General features: G+C 40.8%; 1 protein-coding gene across 2 annotated transcripts in view; it reads right to left on the bottom strand.

Annotated features, from left to right (window-relative positions):
• Positions 1 to 6,003: 6,003 nt before the first annotated feature.
• The window catches only part of LOC105484778 (zinc finger CCCH-type containing 11A), a 35,440-nt gene continuing 22,596 nt past the window's right edge, over positions 6,004 to 18,847 (bottom strand). Inside the window, exons 11-16 of one of the 2 annotated variants that reach the window (XM_071078551.1) lie at positions 12,270 to 12,773; positions 11,554 to 11,630; positions 10,074 to 10,389; positions 9,421 to 9,587; positions 8,988 to 9,055; positions 6,004 to 7,989 (exon numbers count right to left, since the gene is read on the bottom strand). In XM_071078551.1, the coding sequence (XP_070934652.1) occupies positions 7,731 to 7,989; positions 8,988 to 9,055; positions 9,421 to 9,587; positions 10,074 to 10,389; positions 11,554 to 11,630; positions 12,270 to 12,773 (1,391 nt within the window). In that variant the 3' untranslated portion in view covers positions 6,004 to 7,730. The remainder of the gene's footprint in view (positions 7,990 to 8,987; positions 9,056 to 9,420; positions 9,588 to 10,073; positions 10,390 to 11,553; positions 11,631 to 12,269; positions 12,774 to 18,847) is intronic. The other variant, XM_071078555.1, reaches the window with a different exon arrangement.

The raw sequence follows: 18,847 nt of genomic DNA, 5'->3' as shown, positions 1-18,847 counted from the left end.
TCCCAGCACTTTGGGAGGCTGAGGCGGGTGGATCACAAGGTCAGGAGTTCGAGACCAGTCTGGCCAATATGGTGAAACCCCATCTCTACTAAAAATACAAAAATTAGCCGGGCGTAGTGGCAGGCACCTGTAGTCCCATCTACTCAGGAGGCTGAGGCAGGAGAATTGCTTGAATCTGGGAGGCTGAGGTTGCAGTGAGCCAAGATCGCGCCACTGCACTCCAGCCTGGGTGACAGAGTGAGACTCCACCTCAAAAAAAAAAAAAAATTTCAGCCGGGTGTGCTAGCTCATGCCTGTAATCCCAGCATTTTGAGAGGCAGAGGCAGGAGGCTTGTTTGAGCCCAGGAGTTCAACACCAGCCTGAGCAACATTATCAGACCTTGGCTCTACAAAAACATTTTAAAATTAGCCAAGCCTGATGGTGCGTGCTTGTAATCCCAGCTACTCTGGGGGCTGAGGTAGGAGAATCTCTTGAACCCAGGAGGCAGAGGTTGCAGTGAGCAGAGATCATGCCACTGCACTCCAGCCTGAGCAACAGAGCCAGGCCCTGTCAAAAAGAAAAAAAAAAAAAAGATTGCCTAGCTGGGTTTGGTGGCATGGCCTGTATTCCCAAGTACTAGGGGAGGCTGAGGTAGTAGGACTGCTTGAGCCTAGGAGTTCAAGAGTGCAGTGAGCTGTAATGGCACCTATAAATAGCCACTACAGTCCAGCCTGGGCAACATAGTGAGACCCAGTCTTTAAAAAATATTCCCCCATCCAAACCCAATAGAGTGTCACGTTGTCTGACTTCAAGACAGCATGTTTATTTTTCCCCACTACCCTCCCCCCCCTTTTTTTTAGACAGGATCTTCTGATGTGGCACAGGCTGACATGCAGTGGTGCAATCTCGGCTCACTGCAACTTCCCCACCAGGTCTCAAGCGATCCTCCCACCTCAGTCTCTGGAATAGCTCGGACCACAGGTATGCACCACCACACCTGGCTAATTTTTTGTATTTTTAGTAGAGACCGGGTTCTGTCATGTTGGCCAGGCTGGTCTTGAACTCCCGGCCTCAAGTGATCTTGCCTCGGCCTCCCAAAGTGCTAGGATTACACGTGTTAGCTGAACCCGGCCAGGATTACTTTTTTAAATCCAAGTAGATGATGTCTTCTTATTTGTTCAAACTTTCCTTTGAATCTTTCAAAAGTTTTTGGTTTTCTTCATATAGACCTTGTGATTTCTTAAGTTCAACCTTAGATATTTCATCTCTCTTGTTCTTAAAAATTGTATCTTTTCCTCAATTGTATGCTCTAGCTGATTTTTGGGGAAAAAAGGAATGATAAATGCAAGTACATAAAAATAAAATTTTGCGTGACTAAAAAGTGAAAACAAAGCCAAAACATCTGGGAAAAATATGTTTGCATTAAATCTGAAAAATGACTAATTTTACTAATATGTAGAGTTCCTGAAAAAGAATGCTATTCTGGTTCTTTAATGATGTGTAAGAAATATTCCAAAACTTAGTAGCTTAAAACAACCACCATTTTGTTATAATTCATGACTTCATTGGTCAGGAATTTGGGCAGGTTCTCAGCTGGGTGATTCTTCTGCTCCACAAGACACATCTATGGCTTTGGTGTGTATCTTTGGAAAACTGGCCTTAGCTGGGTCCCTATCTCTATGTAGTCTCAGCTCTCACCACATGGTTTCTCTAGAAGGGTAGTATGCTTTCTTATATGGGGGATTAGGGGTCTAGCAAACCAAGGCCGAAGCTACCAGCACTTTTTTTTCTTTTTTTTTTTGAGATGGAGTCTCACTCTGTCGCCAGGGTGGAGTGCAGTGGTGCAATCTTGGCTCGCTGCAACCTCCGATTCCTGGCTTCAAGCGATTCTCCTGTCTCAGCCTCCCGTAGTTGGGATTACAGGTACGCACCACCACGTCTAGCTGATTTTTGTATTTTTAGTAGAGACGGGGTTTCACCATGTTGGCCAGGATGGTCTTGATCGCCTGACCTCTTGATCCACCCGCCTTGGCCTCCCAAAGTGCTGGGATTACAGGTGTGAACTACCACACCCGGCCGCTCTACCAGCACTGTTAAAAGCCACGCCTGGGCCGGGCACTGTAGCTCACTCTTGTAATCCCAGCACTTTGGGAGGCTGAGACCGGCGGATTACCTGAGGTCAGGAGTTCAAGACCAGCCTGGCCAACATGGCGAAACCCCATCTCTACTAAAAATACAAAAATTAACTGGGCATAGTGGCGGGCACCTGTAATCCCAGCTACTCAGGAGGCTGAGGCAGGAGAATTGCTTGAACCCAGGAGGCGGAGGTTGCAGTGAGTGGAGATCGCACCACTGCACTCCAGCCCGGGTGACAGAGCGAGACTCCATCTCAAAAACAAAAAACAAAAAACAAAAAAAAAAACCCAAAATTAAAATTGGCAATGGATGTGAGCAATCAGTTTGTAGCAAAGGAAATAGGAAAGTTCTTTAAACATGAAAAGATGCCCAGCTTCACTCATAAGAGAAAGGTTACAGTCAGAATGTCTGTCATAAAAGAAAAGAAAGAGAAAAGCAAACCAAACTACACTGAAGTGCTATTTCCCTTATTAGTTTGGCAATGATGAAAAAATAGTGCTACTGTAAATTATTAAGCTCTATTTATAGGTACTTATCCTCCATACAAACTTACATGTGTGGTATAATGTAATCATCACAACATTGTTTAAAATACCCAGATGGGAAGCAACCTAAATGTCTATCAATAGGGACTACTATAAATTACTGCATCTTCATAGGGTGTAATTCTATGCAACTGTTATTAAGATTAAAGTTCTCTGTGCCACGATATGAAATGATATCCAATATACATGATGAAAAAAAAAGGAAGGTATAATGTGCTTGAGATTTACTTCAAAATAACTCAGGGGAGCCAGCAGGACCAGATCTCAGATAAGGCAAGCCTAAGGATTTAGCATAATTGTAGGAATCACAATCACATGTACAAATACAAGCTTTGAAAAGTGAGTGCCTGGCCGGGCGCGGTGGCTCAAGCCTGTAATCCCAGCACTTTGGGAGGCCGAGGCGGGCGGATCACAAGGTCAGGAGATCGAGACCACAGTGAAACCCCGTCTCTACTAAAAATACAAAAAATTAGCCGGGCGCGGTGGCGGGCGCCTGTAGTCCCAGCTACTCAGGAGGCTGAGGCAGGAGAATGGCGGGAACCCGGGAGGCGGAGCTTGCAGTGAGCCGAGATCGCGCCACTGCACTCCAGCCTGGGCAACAGCGTGAGACTCCGTCTCAAAAAAAAAAAAAAAAAAAGAAAAGTGAGTGCCTCCTTAAATTGTGCCTAAGTACCTTGCTTGCCTCACCCTCAGCCCAGCTAAGTAGGTCAGAATAGGGGGTGATGGATAGTTAGTATGGTAAAGAAGAAAGAGGATTGGCCATGAATCTGTAATTGTTGAAACTGGGTGACTATGTGGAGTTTATTATACTTTAATTCTAAATACATTTGAAATTTTAATAAAAAAGGCACGGTTCAAAATGTCATGTGTTTTACGCGTGACACTGTATGTAAGTGTATTGCCTTACACGTGGCTAAAGTATCTCTGGAAGAATACCTGAGATACAGATAATGGAAAGTAAGATGAAACATTTGTTTCCTTTTGTTATTACAACTACCCTTAAGGTATCTGCAAAGTGGGCTTGAGAACCACTGACCCAAATAAACATACCCCTGAGAAAGGAGTCTGCCAAATCTCCCAAATATTTCAGAACATTCTTCCTCTCAGCTTGAAGTTTCTTTCATCCCAATCAGAAGCTTCACAACTTGCTGAATGGCTGTGATTAACTATTCTCTGCCATGCCATAGATTCAGACTCTGCAACATTTTTAGCAGTTAAATCCAACCAAATATAAATAACCGTAGTAACAGACCCTCTCAGTAAATATAAATCAAAAATTACTTTTCTTTTTTTTTTGGGGGGGGGATGGAGTCTTGCCCTGTTGCTCAGGCTGGAGTGCAGTGGTGTGATTGATCTTGGCATCTTGGTTCACTGCAACTTCCGCCTTCCAGGTTCACACAATTCTCCTGCATCAGTCTCCCAAGTAGCTAGGATTACAGGTGTGTGCCACCCCATCTGGCTATTTTTTTTTGTATTTTTAGTAAAGATGGGGTTTTGCCATGTTGGCCAGGCTGGTCTCAAACTTCTGACCTCAGGTGATCCACCCACCTTGGCCTCCCAAAGTGCTGAGATTACAGGCATGAGCCACCACGCCCAGCCAAAATTACTTTTTTTAATGTAAAATTAAATTCTAGATTGCTGTTCTTATTTAGGGTCATCACTTATTTTTTGCTCACTTTATTGTACAGTGTTAAGAGAATGGTCAAGGATTTTAATTGTGCTCATGCTCCTTAACTAACATCATTTTGCAAATTCAAAATAAATTGCAGTTTGGAGTCTTAATTATTAATGCAGTTAAATGTCTGGGTTGTAGGAACTTTCAAAGATTTATTGAGCAGCTTCATAAAATCAAGATTTTAAAAACACTCTTGAAAAGATCTACTAATCAAACCCAATGGCACATAATATATAAACACACTGACCCTGAAACTACAGTGGGGGAATAGTCATCTTTAATGTCCTGTAGAATTTAGTGTCAAAATGAGTATGTGAATGATACACAGTAAGTACTCAATAAATGTTAGCTAGTTTAGAAGTGTTACCTATTAAGCAGTTACAACTGGAGACCATGTATTTCCTGTTGCTACAGCCAAATTCAAAGCAATCAAATACTTTACAGAACTGCAGAACTGTTGGCTGGGCGTGGTGGCTCTGTAATCCCAGCACTTTGGGAGGCTAAGGCGTTATCACTTTAGGTCGGGGGTTCCAGACCAGCCTCGCCAACATGGTGAAATCTTGTCTCCACTAAAAATACAAAAATTAGCCAGGTGTGGTGGCACACCCCTGTAATTCCAACTACTGGGGTGGCTGAGGCAGGAGAATCGCTTGAAACTGGGAGGCAGGGGTTGCAGTGAGCCAAGATTGTGCCACTCATTGCATTCTAGCCTGGGCAACAGAGTGAGACTCTGTCTCAAAAAACATACCGTGCAGAATTATTCTGGCAAAATAAAGCCACCATTTTAGAAAAGGATCATAGAACTCTGATCAATATATTAATAGATCAAGTTTTGTCACTGCAATTGTAATTATTAAACATTAGTCTTATCTTTCAAATACTGATCAAGATGAAAACATACTATGTTCTGGCTTTAAAGAGGAACCAGAGATTTAGGGTTAAGGCCAGAACTTTAGGAATTATTATCTTGAGATAAAATATATGAAACATAAAACTATCTTATTTCTGTTATAACCAAACTGGAACATTTGGGCCCTTTTCTTACTGGTAAAATGAAAAACTATCAATCAAAACTAGTCTTTTGCTTTTTGTGAAAAGTTGATTCAACTTGTTGGGACGACTTTAGACTAACAGGAAAAATCTATGTTCTTTGGTAGCTAACAAACATATGCATTCCCACAATTTAAAAAATTGGCACACCTATTAAGAAACCTGGACTTTCATCAATTAAATTTCTTATCTGCCGCACTTTCATGCTTGAAAATTCTGTATCGTTGACTCTAAAGATCACGTTTATTCATTTATTTTTCATCAGCCTCTTGAGGCAGAGTAGGCCCAGAGAGACTCCCTAAGATCACTTTTAAACCCTCCCTCCTTTTAAAAACTTAATGGCATTGCTTGAGTTACAACACTAAGAAGTATCTGTGTCAGAAAAAAAAATCCTCACATTATAATAATATAAATTCTTACCTAAAGCACATGCAGCTAAAACTGAGCACACTTGTTAATCTGGCAATATATCCAGGTGAAAGATTTCTAAGCCAAATAATAACTGAAATTTGGGCACTTACATGAAAGGCCAATAACATTCTGATTGGGGTCTCTTGTCAAGGTGGATCCTAGGCTGATAGGATGATATGATCTAAGATTACTTAGCTCACAACATCAAGAGTTTCCTACATCAGTTTTATTTAAAACACAAACAAGTATTTCTCTTTCTGTAAGGGCAAATGGTTCAAATAATGCGGAACACGAAACATTGACTAATACAAGTGCTTTAAATATGAAACAAAATTATTTTTTTAAAAAGCAAAAGAATAAAGAATATATACAAAAGGGACCTGGAATCTGTAAGCTGATTCCAAAAACGAAATAAGTAGAAAATTTGTGGTGCAACCTGAACATTCTACCCCTGCTTTGGAGAAGGGCTATCATACAACATTCAGTCAGCTGAAGATGGATTGGTAGAGGTGTGTCTATACATAAATTTCAAGTCATTTTTGCTTGTGCAGAATCATCCAAATCTTCCCAAGACTGAATGGGCAGTCCTGTGGCTTTCTTCCTTTTCCATATTCCCAACAAGGCTACATGAAGTTCAACTCTTGATGAGCCGCTTACAACAGCAGTTCCTTAGGAGCCAACATGACAGGTGGGTCAGATTTCCCTATGAGAAACAAAACTGGCCACCTACAGCAAAATATCAAAATGGGAAAGTCCTTCCTTCCTCCTCCTCCTCCTGATTATATACAACGTATCTCCTTTCAAGACTATTATTCCCATCATGCTTATTCCTTCACAAATCTAAACCTTGAGGTGATATGAAGGAAACCAACATCAAGAAAAGAAAACTCAATTCAGAAATGAAGAAAACTGGCAGGTATACAATACACCCCCAGAGCATCTCAATATCCCTGGCACAGTACAGTTCCATGTACTGCTACAGCCCATAGATAAACATTGGCAGCTTGAATAAGCTCATTTTTTCCCTCCGGTGGGTGAAGGCCACCAAATAAATACTGGGCAACAGGGGTTTGATGGGAGAGTTAGAAATAAAAAATTTACCAGATTTTGTCCCTGTGATAATTCAATGCCAGTAAGGAGGCAAGTACTGAAGAAGAAAAGGGACAATTTTCATACTACAAAAGAATTTCCTCTAATCATGTCACCATTTCATATAATGAATCCAGGGAATCCCAGAAATAGAAAATTAGTTTCAGGGGACCCCCTGAGGCACTTTAAAGCCTTTTAAAAAATTACAGTAATAATAAATTAGATATTGCTCTTCAGAGGCTAATGGAGCAGCAGAAGCATCAAAATCGGGTCCAAAGAGTTATGCCCACATTACAGGCTTCCTGAGCTGCTCAGCCCTCTTTAAAGCTCAGCTGAATCTCTAAATACCTTTAAAAAGACATACAATTTAACACAGACTGGGTATTTTTGTTTAGTGGTAGCACAAAATTTGGTCCTTAATGGTAGCAGCTGTCTTCATCCATTTCAAAGTCAGGTAATATTAAGTACATCAAGACAATACATAAAGAACACAACAAAGGAGAAAAAAGCCAAAACTGACAAACACCTCAAGGAGTCACTAAGTTCGCTTGCACCCTTTCACTTGACCTCCCTCTCAGTCTCTTTTTTGTGGAGAGAAGGGTATGACAGAACTTTTTTCTCAGAAGATGATAAACAATGGCATCAAATGGACAAAATGGTTATAAAGTAACTTTAAAAATCTGACCCCAAGGAATCCAGGACACATACAGATAATTCAGAGGTATACTTCTGATTTGGGGCAAATTCTAGACTAAAGAAATGATCATCTCAGGTAAATGTTACAATAGATGAAACTAAGTCCAGCTTTTTGGCGATTTTTTTTTAAGTGTCCTCACTACCACCTTCAGCTATCAATCATTTCTGATAGCTCAAGCAGAAGGTCATCTTCATCTTTCCCAGGATCCAGGTCAATCTCAGCTTCCAATTTGCCTCCTGAAATCTCCCATATTAGTTTCTCAAAATCATCCTCCACAGAGAGTGGGGGCTTTCCTGTTGAGGCAGAGCTGAGTCGGCGAGTTTTCATGCTCATTTGGGATGAGGAAGGGCCAGACACCTCTGGGGGTGAGGAATCTGAAGAGGACTGGGTTGGAGGCAGCACGAGACTGTAAGAAAAAAAAGATTATTAGAAAACTGCCCTTTTTTCAATAGTTGGCTGAATCACCTAGTCTCATGGACACAAAGAGTGAGCAAAAATTTGTTTCTAAGAACATACATAAAGAAACAATTCTTTTACTGATTTGGGATCAAGCATTTTTTTTTGCAGGGGGGCGCAGAGTCTCCCTTTGTCACCCAGGCTGGAGTGTAGTGGTACAATCGTGGCTCACTCCAGCCTCGACCTTCTTGGCTCAAGCGATCATTCTGCCTCCACCTCCCAAGTAGCCGGGTCTACAGGTGTGTGTCACCATGCCTGGATAATTTCTTTTTTATTAGAGACAAGACCTCACTACGTTGTCCAGGCTGGTCTTAAACTCCTGAGCTCAAGTGGTCCTCCACCCTCAGTCTCCCAAAGTGTTGGGATTACAGGCATGAGCCGCCCTGCCTGGCCAGCACCAAGCATTTCTATAACTCAAAGAAGGTGTTAAAGACATCTTTCAGAGGCTGGGCATGGTAGCTCACGCCTGTAATCCCAGCACTTTGGGAGGCCAAGGAAGGTGGCTCACTTGAGGTCAGGACTTTGAGACCACCGAAGATAATGTGGCAAAACCCTGTCACTACTAAAAATACAAAAATTAGCTGGGCCTTGTGGCAGGCACCTGTAATCCCAGCTACTTGGGAGGCTGAGGCAGGAGAATTGTTTGAACCCAGGAAGTGGAGGTTGCAGTGAGCAGAGATTGTGCCACTGTACTCCAGTCTGGGTGACACAGTGAGACCCTGTCTCAAACAAAAAAACAAAAAACATCTTTTAGGTAATATAGCAAAATGTAAATAATGGCACCAAAGGAGAACAGCAACCCTAAATTTTCATACTTTCTTGCATTTAATTTGAAGTGCAGCAGATTTATTTGGATGTTGCTGAAGTTGTTTATCAGTGTTATTCTCTAGAGAGCCTAAACAGTAACAGGGGCCTGGAGTTTGTTTAGAAAGAATTACAAAGCATTACCTGTCTCTAGGATTTTCTGCTTCAGGCACAGTGACTGATTTGTCCTCAGAGACAAGCGGGACAACAGCCTGCAAAAGGAAGAGTCAGGTAATTCAGTGAGAGTTGGCTTTTTAATTTGAGCATATTCATTTTCTTTTGCTGCCTTCTTAGAATTGTGGCTGATTCTTGAAGCCTGTGAATCTAAGAATCGATAATCTAAAGGTTGAGTATATAAATAAGCAAAATATCTTGCCACCTAAAAATTAGCTTTTAAAAAATCCTGTCCTGCTACTTCACAAATATCAAACTGTGAATATAAAATACAGTAATAACCCAAATTACGGAAATGCCAGGAAGCGATATACACAAGATATAGATAAGAGTGCTAGTAGACAGTCTTTCCTGCTTTCCCACCACACAGAATAAAGCACCATGAAGTGAATATACGTCTTACCACAGCTGCTTTTTTGGCTGGGGGTTCCTGTAGGACACTGCTGGAGCTGAGTGGCTTCACAGCGGCAATGACAGCAGGGTGCATCTCCACTGCCTTACGTTTTGGGGCCAATTTGGGGGATGACACAACTTTAACCACAGATGGCTTCACGTTCACTTTGGGTTTAGCTACAAGGGGCAGAAAATATCTGATAAACAGCGAGAATAAACTCTTTCAAATGGAGAATAACTCAGAATAAAATATCAAAACTCCTTCAGTATTAGAAATATCACAAATAATTTATTTAAAAAGAGACTGAAAATGATCCAAAGGCAATTTGTGGTCACCATGGTGGTCACTATAGGTGGTCACCATGTAGATATAATACCACTTAAATTTGTTACCATTCCTCTATTCCTTTTTATTCAATGCCAGAGGGAAGACGCACCATAGAAAGTTTTACACAAAGCTTTTTAAATAGCAATTTTAAATTCTGAGAAAAGAACTCATCTTGTTTTGCCTTTGTATAAAAATATCAGAAATATTACTGTCTACCTGTGGATATAAGGCAAATGAAATTCAACCCAGTTATTGCCAGGAAGTTACTGGCAACAACTGGGTTGAATTTGGTAATTTTGATAACCTGAAGCAATACATAGTATAGAAATACTTGCCTTTACCCCTTTTTTCCAAGGTCTGTGCTGCACATTTCACATTCAATACTGAGTCTCCAATCCCTGAGGTTTCTACCTCCACCTTCTGGGATGACTTTGTGGGAAGCCGCTTGGTCAGGTGCCGTGTGATTCCTGGCACAGCAGTGAGCACTGGTTTCTCTGCCACTTGGGTATTGCAAGAGGCCATATCTCCCCGAAGAGGTGTCAAGACTGATTTTTCCCTCTCCTGCTGTTTCTGCATGTGCTTCTCTCTCATGGTCTCACATCTCTTAACTTGAATTTTAGTGATGTCAACTCCTGTGGTCTCACCTGAAGCCTGTGGATAAATTTAAATGACAGAATTAAAATCTGATACCTCTAATAACCTCTATGATATAAGTACCAGGCTAACATCTAAGTTAAGCAGAGTCTCACATGATCCAGAATCTGAGAGAAAAGCTCTTTATTTGATGTCAAATAGACAATACCCTGTTAGAGATGAAAGATTAGAATTAGACATGTGTGGAATAATAAAAAAACCCAGATTCTACAGGCTGGAAAACCATGACTCTAAGTCAAATACTAATGATTCCTAAATAATCAAATACTTGCACAAAGATTTATGTACAAAGATATTATTTTATTTATGATTGTGTAAAACAAAATCTGAATGTCCAGGAAAAGACTTTATTTGTGTAATGGAGAATCATGTGGTCAGTAAAAACAAACTTCTTGAAGAATTATTAACATGATAAAGTTAAAGTAGGCTGTAAAATGATACACTGTAGAGTTCTCGATTATGTTCTAAATATGGGTTTAACATTAAACAAATTCACATGCATGCATATATAAACAAAAAGGTCGAAGAAGGCCAAGTGTGGTGGCTCATACATGTAATCCCAGCACTTTGGGAGGCCAAGGCAGGCGGGTCACTTGAAGCCAGAAGTTCGAGACCACTCTGGACAACAAGGCAAAACCCTGTCTCTACTAAAAATACAAAAATTAGCCAGGCGTGGTGGTGGATGCCTTTGATCCCAGCTATATGGGAGGCAGAGGCACAAGAATCGCTTGAACCCAGGAGGCAAAGGTTGCAGTGAACCAAGATAATGCCACTGCACTCCAGCCTGGGCAACAGAGCAAGACTGAAAAATCTCGAAGAAATCCACGGAAAAGATAATGATGGTTACATCTGAGCTGTATATTTTTAGGGCCTGTTCATTTTTTTAAAAAATTAAATTTCCAACTTTTGTATGATGCATAGCATTAGAAAAAACTCAGTTTAAAAAATATTGATGGCCAATTAAACAAAAAACTTTAAAACAGCAGCAAATACTGATATACACAGAACTATAGGAAATTCTCATAAGAAATTATAAGTAAAAAGAAAGATTGTTTACCTAATATATGAGTGAATTATTGAGAAATTTACTGTAAGGTAAAACTACCAATTATCTAGCCTTTGTTTGCCATGAACAAAACCATACAATGATCTTAAATTTACCTCTTTAGCTTCTGTTCTAATACTGCTCTGAGAATCAACTTCATTTCCTTCCTGAAGGTTCTTCTCTTCTTTCATCCCTGTATTCACATTAAAGACATCATCAATTATTTTATTTAAGCTGCAACTTCATGATAGATATGTTAAACAAAACTTTATTTAATGAAAGTAGTAAGACAGGACAAATAAAATTACAGTTAAAGTCCATTTGTGCTCCTAAAGTCTCAAAATACACATTAAAATAGCAAAGGTTGGCCAGGCATGGTAGGTCACATCTGTAATCCCAGCACTTTGGGAGACTGAAGTGAGCAGATCACACTTGAGGTGAGGAGTTTGAGACCAGCCTGGCCAACATGGTGAAAACCCATCTCTATTAAAAATACAAAAATTAGCCGGATGTGGTGGCACATGCCTGTAGCTCCAGCTACTCGGGAGGCTGAGGCAAGAGAATCACTTGAACCCAGGAGGTGGAGGCTACAGTGAGCCAAGATCACGCCACTGCACTCCAGCCTGGGTGACAGAGTAAGACTGTCTCAAAAATAAAATAAAACAAAAGCAAAGGTCTACATAGCACTACTGAAAAACTTCATTTAATTCAGTGTTTTCAACGTTATCTGAGTAAAGAAAGGTTGTCAAAGAACTCCTAGGAAGATCCCATGGAACACCCCTCTAGAATATTATGTGGGGACGTGGTACTAGAGACCAAGTTCTCTTGTTACCTGTTCTTTTGGTGATTCGCAGCAGCCGCCTTGCCCCTAGAGTGGCCTCATGTTGAGACGGAGAGCTGGTGCTGCTCTCAGAGCTCTGCTGCACCCTCAGTGCCTTCTCCAGTTTAATTTCTTCTAGTGTCTTGATGTGCACCTCCTGCATAGACTTTGTTTTACCTGCAGGCTCCTCTGATTGTCCTTTGCTGGCAACAATGGGTGGCAAAACTACTGTTTTTTTAATTTCACTATCAGTCTTTAGCTTGATGCAAGTTGCATCCTTTTTGCTTTTTTGTCTCTCTGCTTCCTGCTGCCGATGTTTTTTTTCAGCCAGGACCTCAGAGAAGGTTTTGATACGGATAGTGGAGGAGCTTCTTGCTCCTGAAGTAGAATCATCAGTTTTTGAAGGTCCTTCTGTCTTGAGTTTAGTTTGCAGTTCTCCACGTTTCTGACTGGCTCTTTCAAGAAGAATTTCTTCTAATGTCTTCACATGGATCTCACCAACTTTATTAACTTTCTCTGTTTTCATAGGAGAAAAACATGTCATTATACTTGAAGTTCACCTCTTATTGACTTATGATCTCTCTATTCTTGGATCAAGACAGTCCAATAGAGAGCTATCATTTAAGCAGTCAATTAAAAGGATCAAAAGGGTAACATTTATTTCTTTTCTTTTCTTTTTTTTTTTTTTTGAGACAGAGTCTTGCTCTTTTACCCAGGCTGCAGTGCAGTGGTAATAATCTCGGCTCACTGCAACCTCTGCCTCCCAGGGTTCAAGTGATTCTCCTGCCTCAGCCTCCCAAGTAGCTGGGACTACAGGTACCCGCCACCAAGCCCGGCTAATTGTTTCTATTTCAATTTTAGATTATTACAAGTTTCAGGCAGTGGTCCTCAAGGAAAACTCTTTGGAGGCAAAAATCGATTTGCATTTCTATTCAGAAGCTTATTCTTCAGAAACTGAAAGCCATTACTAGTTGGATAAATTTGTCACTATAAACCTTAACAAAAATAGCAATAAATTATTCATTAACTTATGGCTATAAACATGTAATGAACACTGGGCTAGAAACACAATGGTAAGCAAAATAAAATCTCTGTTCACATGTAATTTACAGTCTAATAGATAAATAAACAAGCTATAGCAGAGTATGGTAATGATAACTGCTTTGATAAGGGAAGTATAATGCTATAAAAGGACACAGCAGGAACACCTACCCTTGTCTACAAGAAAGTGATATTAAATGATAAAGGATAAAAAGAAGGTAAAACAAGTAACGAGATAGAAGAAAAATACAAAAGGCCCAGAAATTGGCATGCCACTGAAGAGCTATTTTCTTTTTTTTTTTTTTTTTTGAGACGCAGTCTTGCTCTGTCGCCCAGGCTGGAGTGCAGTGGCGCGATCTCGGCTCACTGCAAGCTCCGCCTCCCGGGTTCACGCCATTCTCCTGCCTCAGCCTCCCAAGTAGCTGGGACTACAGGCGCCCACAACCGCGCCCGGCTAATTTTTTGTATTTTTAGTAGAGACGGGGTTTCACCGTGGTCTCGATCTCCTGACCTTGTGATCCGCCCGCCTCGGCCTCCCAAAGTGCTGGGATTACAGGCATGAGCCACCGCGCCCGGCTGAAGAGCTATTTTCAACAATACATTAATCATTCTATATCTGTCTAAACTGAAGAGCAAATGTCACACTTCACAGATAGAACCATTCTCATTACCGAAGGGCTAAGAAAATAAATAATGAAAAGAGATACTGTTGGCCGGGCGCGGTGGCTCAAGCCTGTAATCCCAGCACTTTGGGAGGCCGAGACCGGCGGATCACGAGGTCAGGAGATCGAGACCATCCTGGCTAACCCAGTGAAACCCCGTCTCTACTAAAAAATACAAAAAACTAGCCGGGCGAGGCGGCGGGCGCCTGTAGTCCCAACTACTCGGGAGGCTGAGGCAGGAGAATGGCGTGAACCCGGGAGGCGGAGCTTGCAGTGAGCTGAGATCCAGCCACTGCACTCCAGCCTGGGCGACAGACCGAGACTCCGTCTCAAAAAAAAAAAAAAAAAAAAGAGATAGTGCTATGAAATAAATAATTTGGACATCATACACATATATATGTAATCACTGAATAACAGCTTTTAATGAACCCCCACCCCCACACCTAAAAAAAACATCCTTCCAAAATCTTTTTTTTTTTTTTTTTGGTAGAGATGAGGTCTTCCTATGTGCCCCAGGCTGGTCTCCAAACTCCAGGCTTCAAGCAATCCTTCTGCCTCAACCAACCAAAGTGCTGGGATTACAGGTGTGAGCCACCATACCCAGTCTGAAATCTTAAATATACTGTGTTCTGTCTCACTTTCTGAACTCTTAAGTATGCTATTCCCTCTACTTGGAGTATTCCCTGCTGATCTCATTTCTCTTGCTACCTGGTTTTTTTTTTTTTTTTTTTTTTTGAGACAGAGTTTTGCTCTGTTGCCCAGGCTGGAGAGCACAGTGGTGTCGTCTTGACTCACCACAACCTCCACCTCCTGGGTTCAAGTGATTCTCTGCCTCAGCCTCCCAAGTAGCTGGGCCTAAAGGTACCCGCCACCATGCCTGGCTAATTTTTGTATTTTTTGTAGAGACAGGGTTTTGCCATGTTGGCCAGGCTGGTCTCAAACTCCTGGCCTCAAGAGATTTGCCTGCCTGGCCTCCCAAAGTGCTGGGATTACAGGCGTGAGCCACCACGCTGGGCCTGGTTAGTTTCAAATGAGTTCCACTTAAAACCTGATACCCTCCAATTTAGTTTTTCTGATCACAGCACTGAACACTCAGTACACTGTAATTGCCTGTATCTTCAAGTTCTTTAATAAAAAATTGCAAGTTCTTTCAATCCAAGGTAGCAAACATTTCACAATTACCACTCCAAGAAAGTACAATATGAATGGTGACATGGAGGCCCTGTTTCCCTCCCCTACCAAAATGTCACTGAAATGACAAAACATTAAAAATAAATCCACACCAGCAATGAGAAATAAGGATGTCTCTGGCAGAGCATACATCTTGAAGAATTTCTAAAACAGAAAGCAGATGTCTGAACTTACAGAAAAATGGAAAAAGAATAGTTAAAACCATAGGCGTGAGTTCTGCTCCTCCCAATAGAGCCAAAGGAAACTGCCAAACTTGGGTTAACTAGTATTAAAAGCAACAGTGGGATCTGACATAACCATTAGGGTAGAATTTAAGGACCACCTATACAACAGATGGGCGAGTCAAGACCTCCTCCTGAGAACTGCTCACTAAAAAGAGGCAAGTTTGCCCACGAAGAGCACATTATGATGTTGGGGCTGGAGAGAAGCAAAGCATGAAAATCCCAGGCTTTCACAATACCAAGCAGAAAAAGGGGAGGGAGGAGGGATAAAATAGCAAATCTGAAAAAGGAAAAAAGTTGTTTCCATCAGAAAATAGTCTTATTGCGGCAATTGTATGAGCCCCCAGACTTCCCATCTTCAGTCTACACAAGCTGCCTGTTAGTACACCCTCTCCACTTAGCCAGACGTTAATGAAGTCTCCCAATCAGGAAAGAGGACAACTTGGGGAAAGGGTCTTTAAAATCAAAGGAAACCCAAGCCAGGTACTTACAACTATAGAAAAACAATATGTAAGATAAACCAAAATAAATAAAAAGAAGTGGTTAAGAAGCCAAAATAATACACAAACTTTTTAAAATAAAAATAAAGACTTGAATTAGAAATCCCAGAGCAGGCCAGGCACAGTGACTCACACTTGTAATCCCAGCGCTTTGGGAGGCCGAGGTGAGCGGATCACTTGAGGTCAGGAGTTGGAGACTAGCCTAGCCAACATGGTGAAACCCCATTTCTACTATAAATACAAAAGTTAGCCAGGCACGATTGTGCGTGCCTGTAACCCCAGTTACTTGGGAGGCTGACACAGGAGAATCACTTTAACCTGGGAGGCAGAGGTTGCAGTGAGCTGAGATCACGCTGTACTCCAATCTGGAAAACAGACTGAGACTCTGTCTCAAAAAAAAAAAAAAAAAAAAAAAAAATTGGTGGGCACAATGGCTCACGCCTGTAATCCCAGCACTTTGGGAGGCCAAAGTGGACAGATCACCTAAGGTTGGGAGTTCGAGACCAGCCTGACCAACATGAAGAGGCCCCGTCTTTACTAAGAATACAAAATTAGCCGGGCGTGGTAGCACATGCCTGTAATACCAGCTACTCGGAAGGCTGAGGCAGGAGAATCACTTGAACCTGGGAGGCAGAAGTTGCGGTGAGCCGAGATCACACCATTGCACTCTAGCCTGGGCAACAAGAGCGAAACTCCATCTCAAAAAAAAAAAAAAAAAAAAAAAAGAAAAAAAGAATTAGAAATCCCAGCTGAGAAAAAAGAAAAAAAAAATAAGAGAACAAAGAAAGTTATTGAAAAATAAAATTTTTCAAGTGCCAAAATAAATTCATGTGAAGGACTGGATAATAAAAAAAGATAAGGCTGGCCCCAAATCAGCAATCTAAAAAGGAATAGGCAAACTACATATAGCCCATATGGCAACCACCTAATTTTGTACATGAAATTTTGCTGGAACACACCAGCAGTCATTCATTTACATATTGCATACATATGCATATGGCTGCTTTCACTCTATGGGGTAGCTGCAATACTGTGGACTGCAAAGTTATTTATATCTGACCCTTTACAGAAAAAAATTGTCAATTCCTTATCTAAAAAACAAAGTTGAACAAAGCTCATAGAAGGTTAGCCAAAAACAAAGAAACAAAAAGTATAAAGAGACATGCAGGCATATGTCCCAAAGTTCCAACATCTATCTAATACAAATTTCACAAGAAAACAAAAAGAAATGTGCAGCGGTCATACTCAAAAGAAATTAATGTCTTCTAGAGCTAAAGAAGACAAATCTTTAGATTCAAAGGGCCCACTGAATCAGTATTTATGTATTTACTGAATCAGTATTTATGTATTTATCATAAATACTGATTTAGGAGAATGAACAAAAATGATGCATGTTTGATCCATAACAGTGAACCTGTAGCATACTAGGGAGAGATAAAACCCTAGAAATCTCTGAATAATTCAGGTTGCGTACAATAGAATAAGAATGTCCAGGCCGGGCGCGGTGGCTCAAGCCTGTAATCCCAGCACTTTGGGAGGCCGAGGCGGGCGGATCACAAGGTCAGGAGATCGAGACCACAGTGAAACCCCGTCTCTACTAAAAATACAAAAAATTAGCCGGGCGCGGTGGCGGGCGCCTGTAGTCCCAGCTACTCAGGAGGCTGAGGCAGGAGAATGGCGGGAACCCGGGAGGCGGAGCTTGCAGTGAGCCGAGATCGTGCCACTGCACTTCAGCCTGGGCAACAGCGTGAGACTCCGTCTCAAAAAAAAAAAAAAAAAAAAAAAAAAAAAAAAAAAAAAAAAAGAATGTCCAACATCGGACTTCCTTGTTATGATGCTAATATAACTTTAACATCCAAATCAGATAAGGATGGGGGATAAAAAGTAACCTAAGGCGGCTAACACCATTCATAAATAGAGATGTAAAAATACAAAATTTTTAAAAGCCTCAAACTGAATCCAGCAAGGTATTAAAAAAAAAAAAGATGGAAGGTTGAATACATGGATATTCAATTTATTATTCCTTAAATTGTACATATATATACTTATGTAGTTATATTTCATACTTTAAAAAATTTAAAAATTATAACACAGGAAGAATATACAGAAAACCCCAATACCCAGATAACACCAAATTTTATTTATATTCTGGTGTATTTTTGAAGATTTTTTTAAAGGCGTATGTTTATATCTTTACAAAATTAGAATAATCTCATATATATGCATGATTCCCTAGACAAAAAGTTTCTATAAGAAAATAAACTTAAAAAAAAAAAGATTCTTATGTTGCCCTAAATCAGGAGGTCAAAAGTGGTATGTGCTCTTTTGTTATCTTTCTTCACTAATGCAATTTGATTTTTCCGTATCATCATTGTTCAGCATTTGACTTTTCATGACAGCAATTATTTTAGCACATAACTATCATAATTTTATCTAAACCCTTTTTGTTGTATATTTAAGTTGTTTCTAATTTTCTACTATTTAGCCAGGTGCGGTGGCTCATGCCTATAATCCCAGGACTTTGGGAGGCTGAGGCAGGTGGATACCTGAGGTCAGGAGTTTGAGACCAGCCTGACCAACATGGTGAAATCCCATCTCTACTAAAAATACAAATATTACGAGGCGTGGTGGCATACACCTGTAATCCTAGCTACTGGGGAGGCTGAGGTAGGAGAATCGCTTGAACACAGGAGGTGGAGGTTGCAGTGAGCTGAGACCTCGCCATTGCACTCCAGCCTGGGCAACAAGAGCAAAACTCTGTCTCAAAAATAAATAAATTAAATAAGTAAGTTTCTACTATTAATGCTATGATGAACAATCATTTTACTATCTCTAAGCACAAAAAAGGAATTGATCCCAGTTGAGTTTGAGTTGACTTGATCAATTACTTAAAAAACAAACAGAACTACAAAAAAACCCAAAAATCCAAAGCCCTTAACGAGCAACAGGTAAATGTGAGAAAAAGCAAAGGCTCT

Source organism: Macaca nemestrina, chromosome 1 (genome assembly GCF_043159975.1).
Source record: "Macaca nemestrina isolate mMacNem1 chromosome 1, mMacNem.hap1, whole genome shotgun sequence".
NCBI classification, from domain to species: Eukaryota; Metazoa; Chordata; class Mammalia; order Primates; family Cercopithecidae; genus Macaca; species Macaca nemestrina.
Note: the sequence above shows the minus strand (reverse complement) of the source record. Positions and strands in the feature narration are given on the sequence as shown.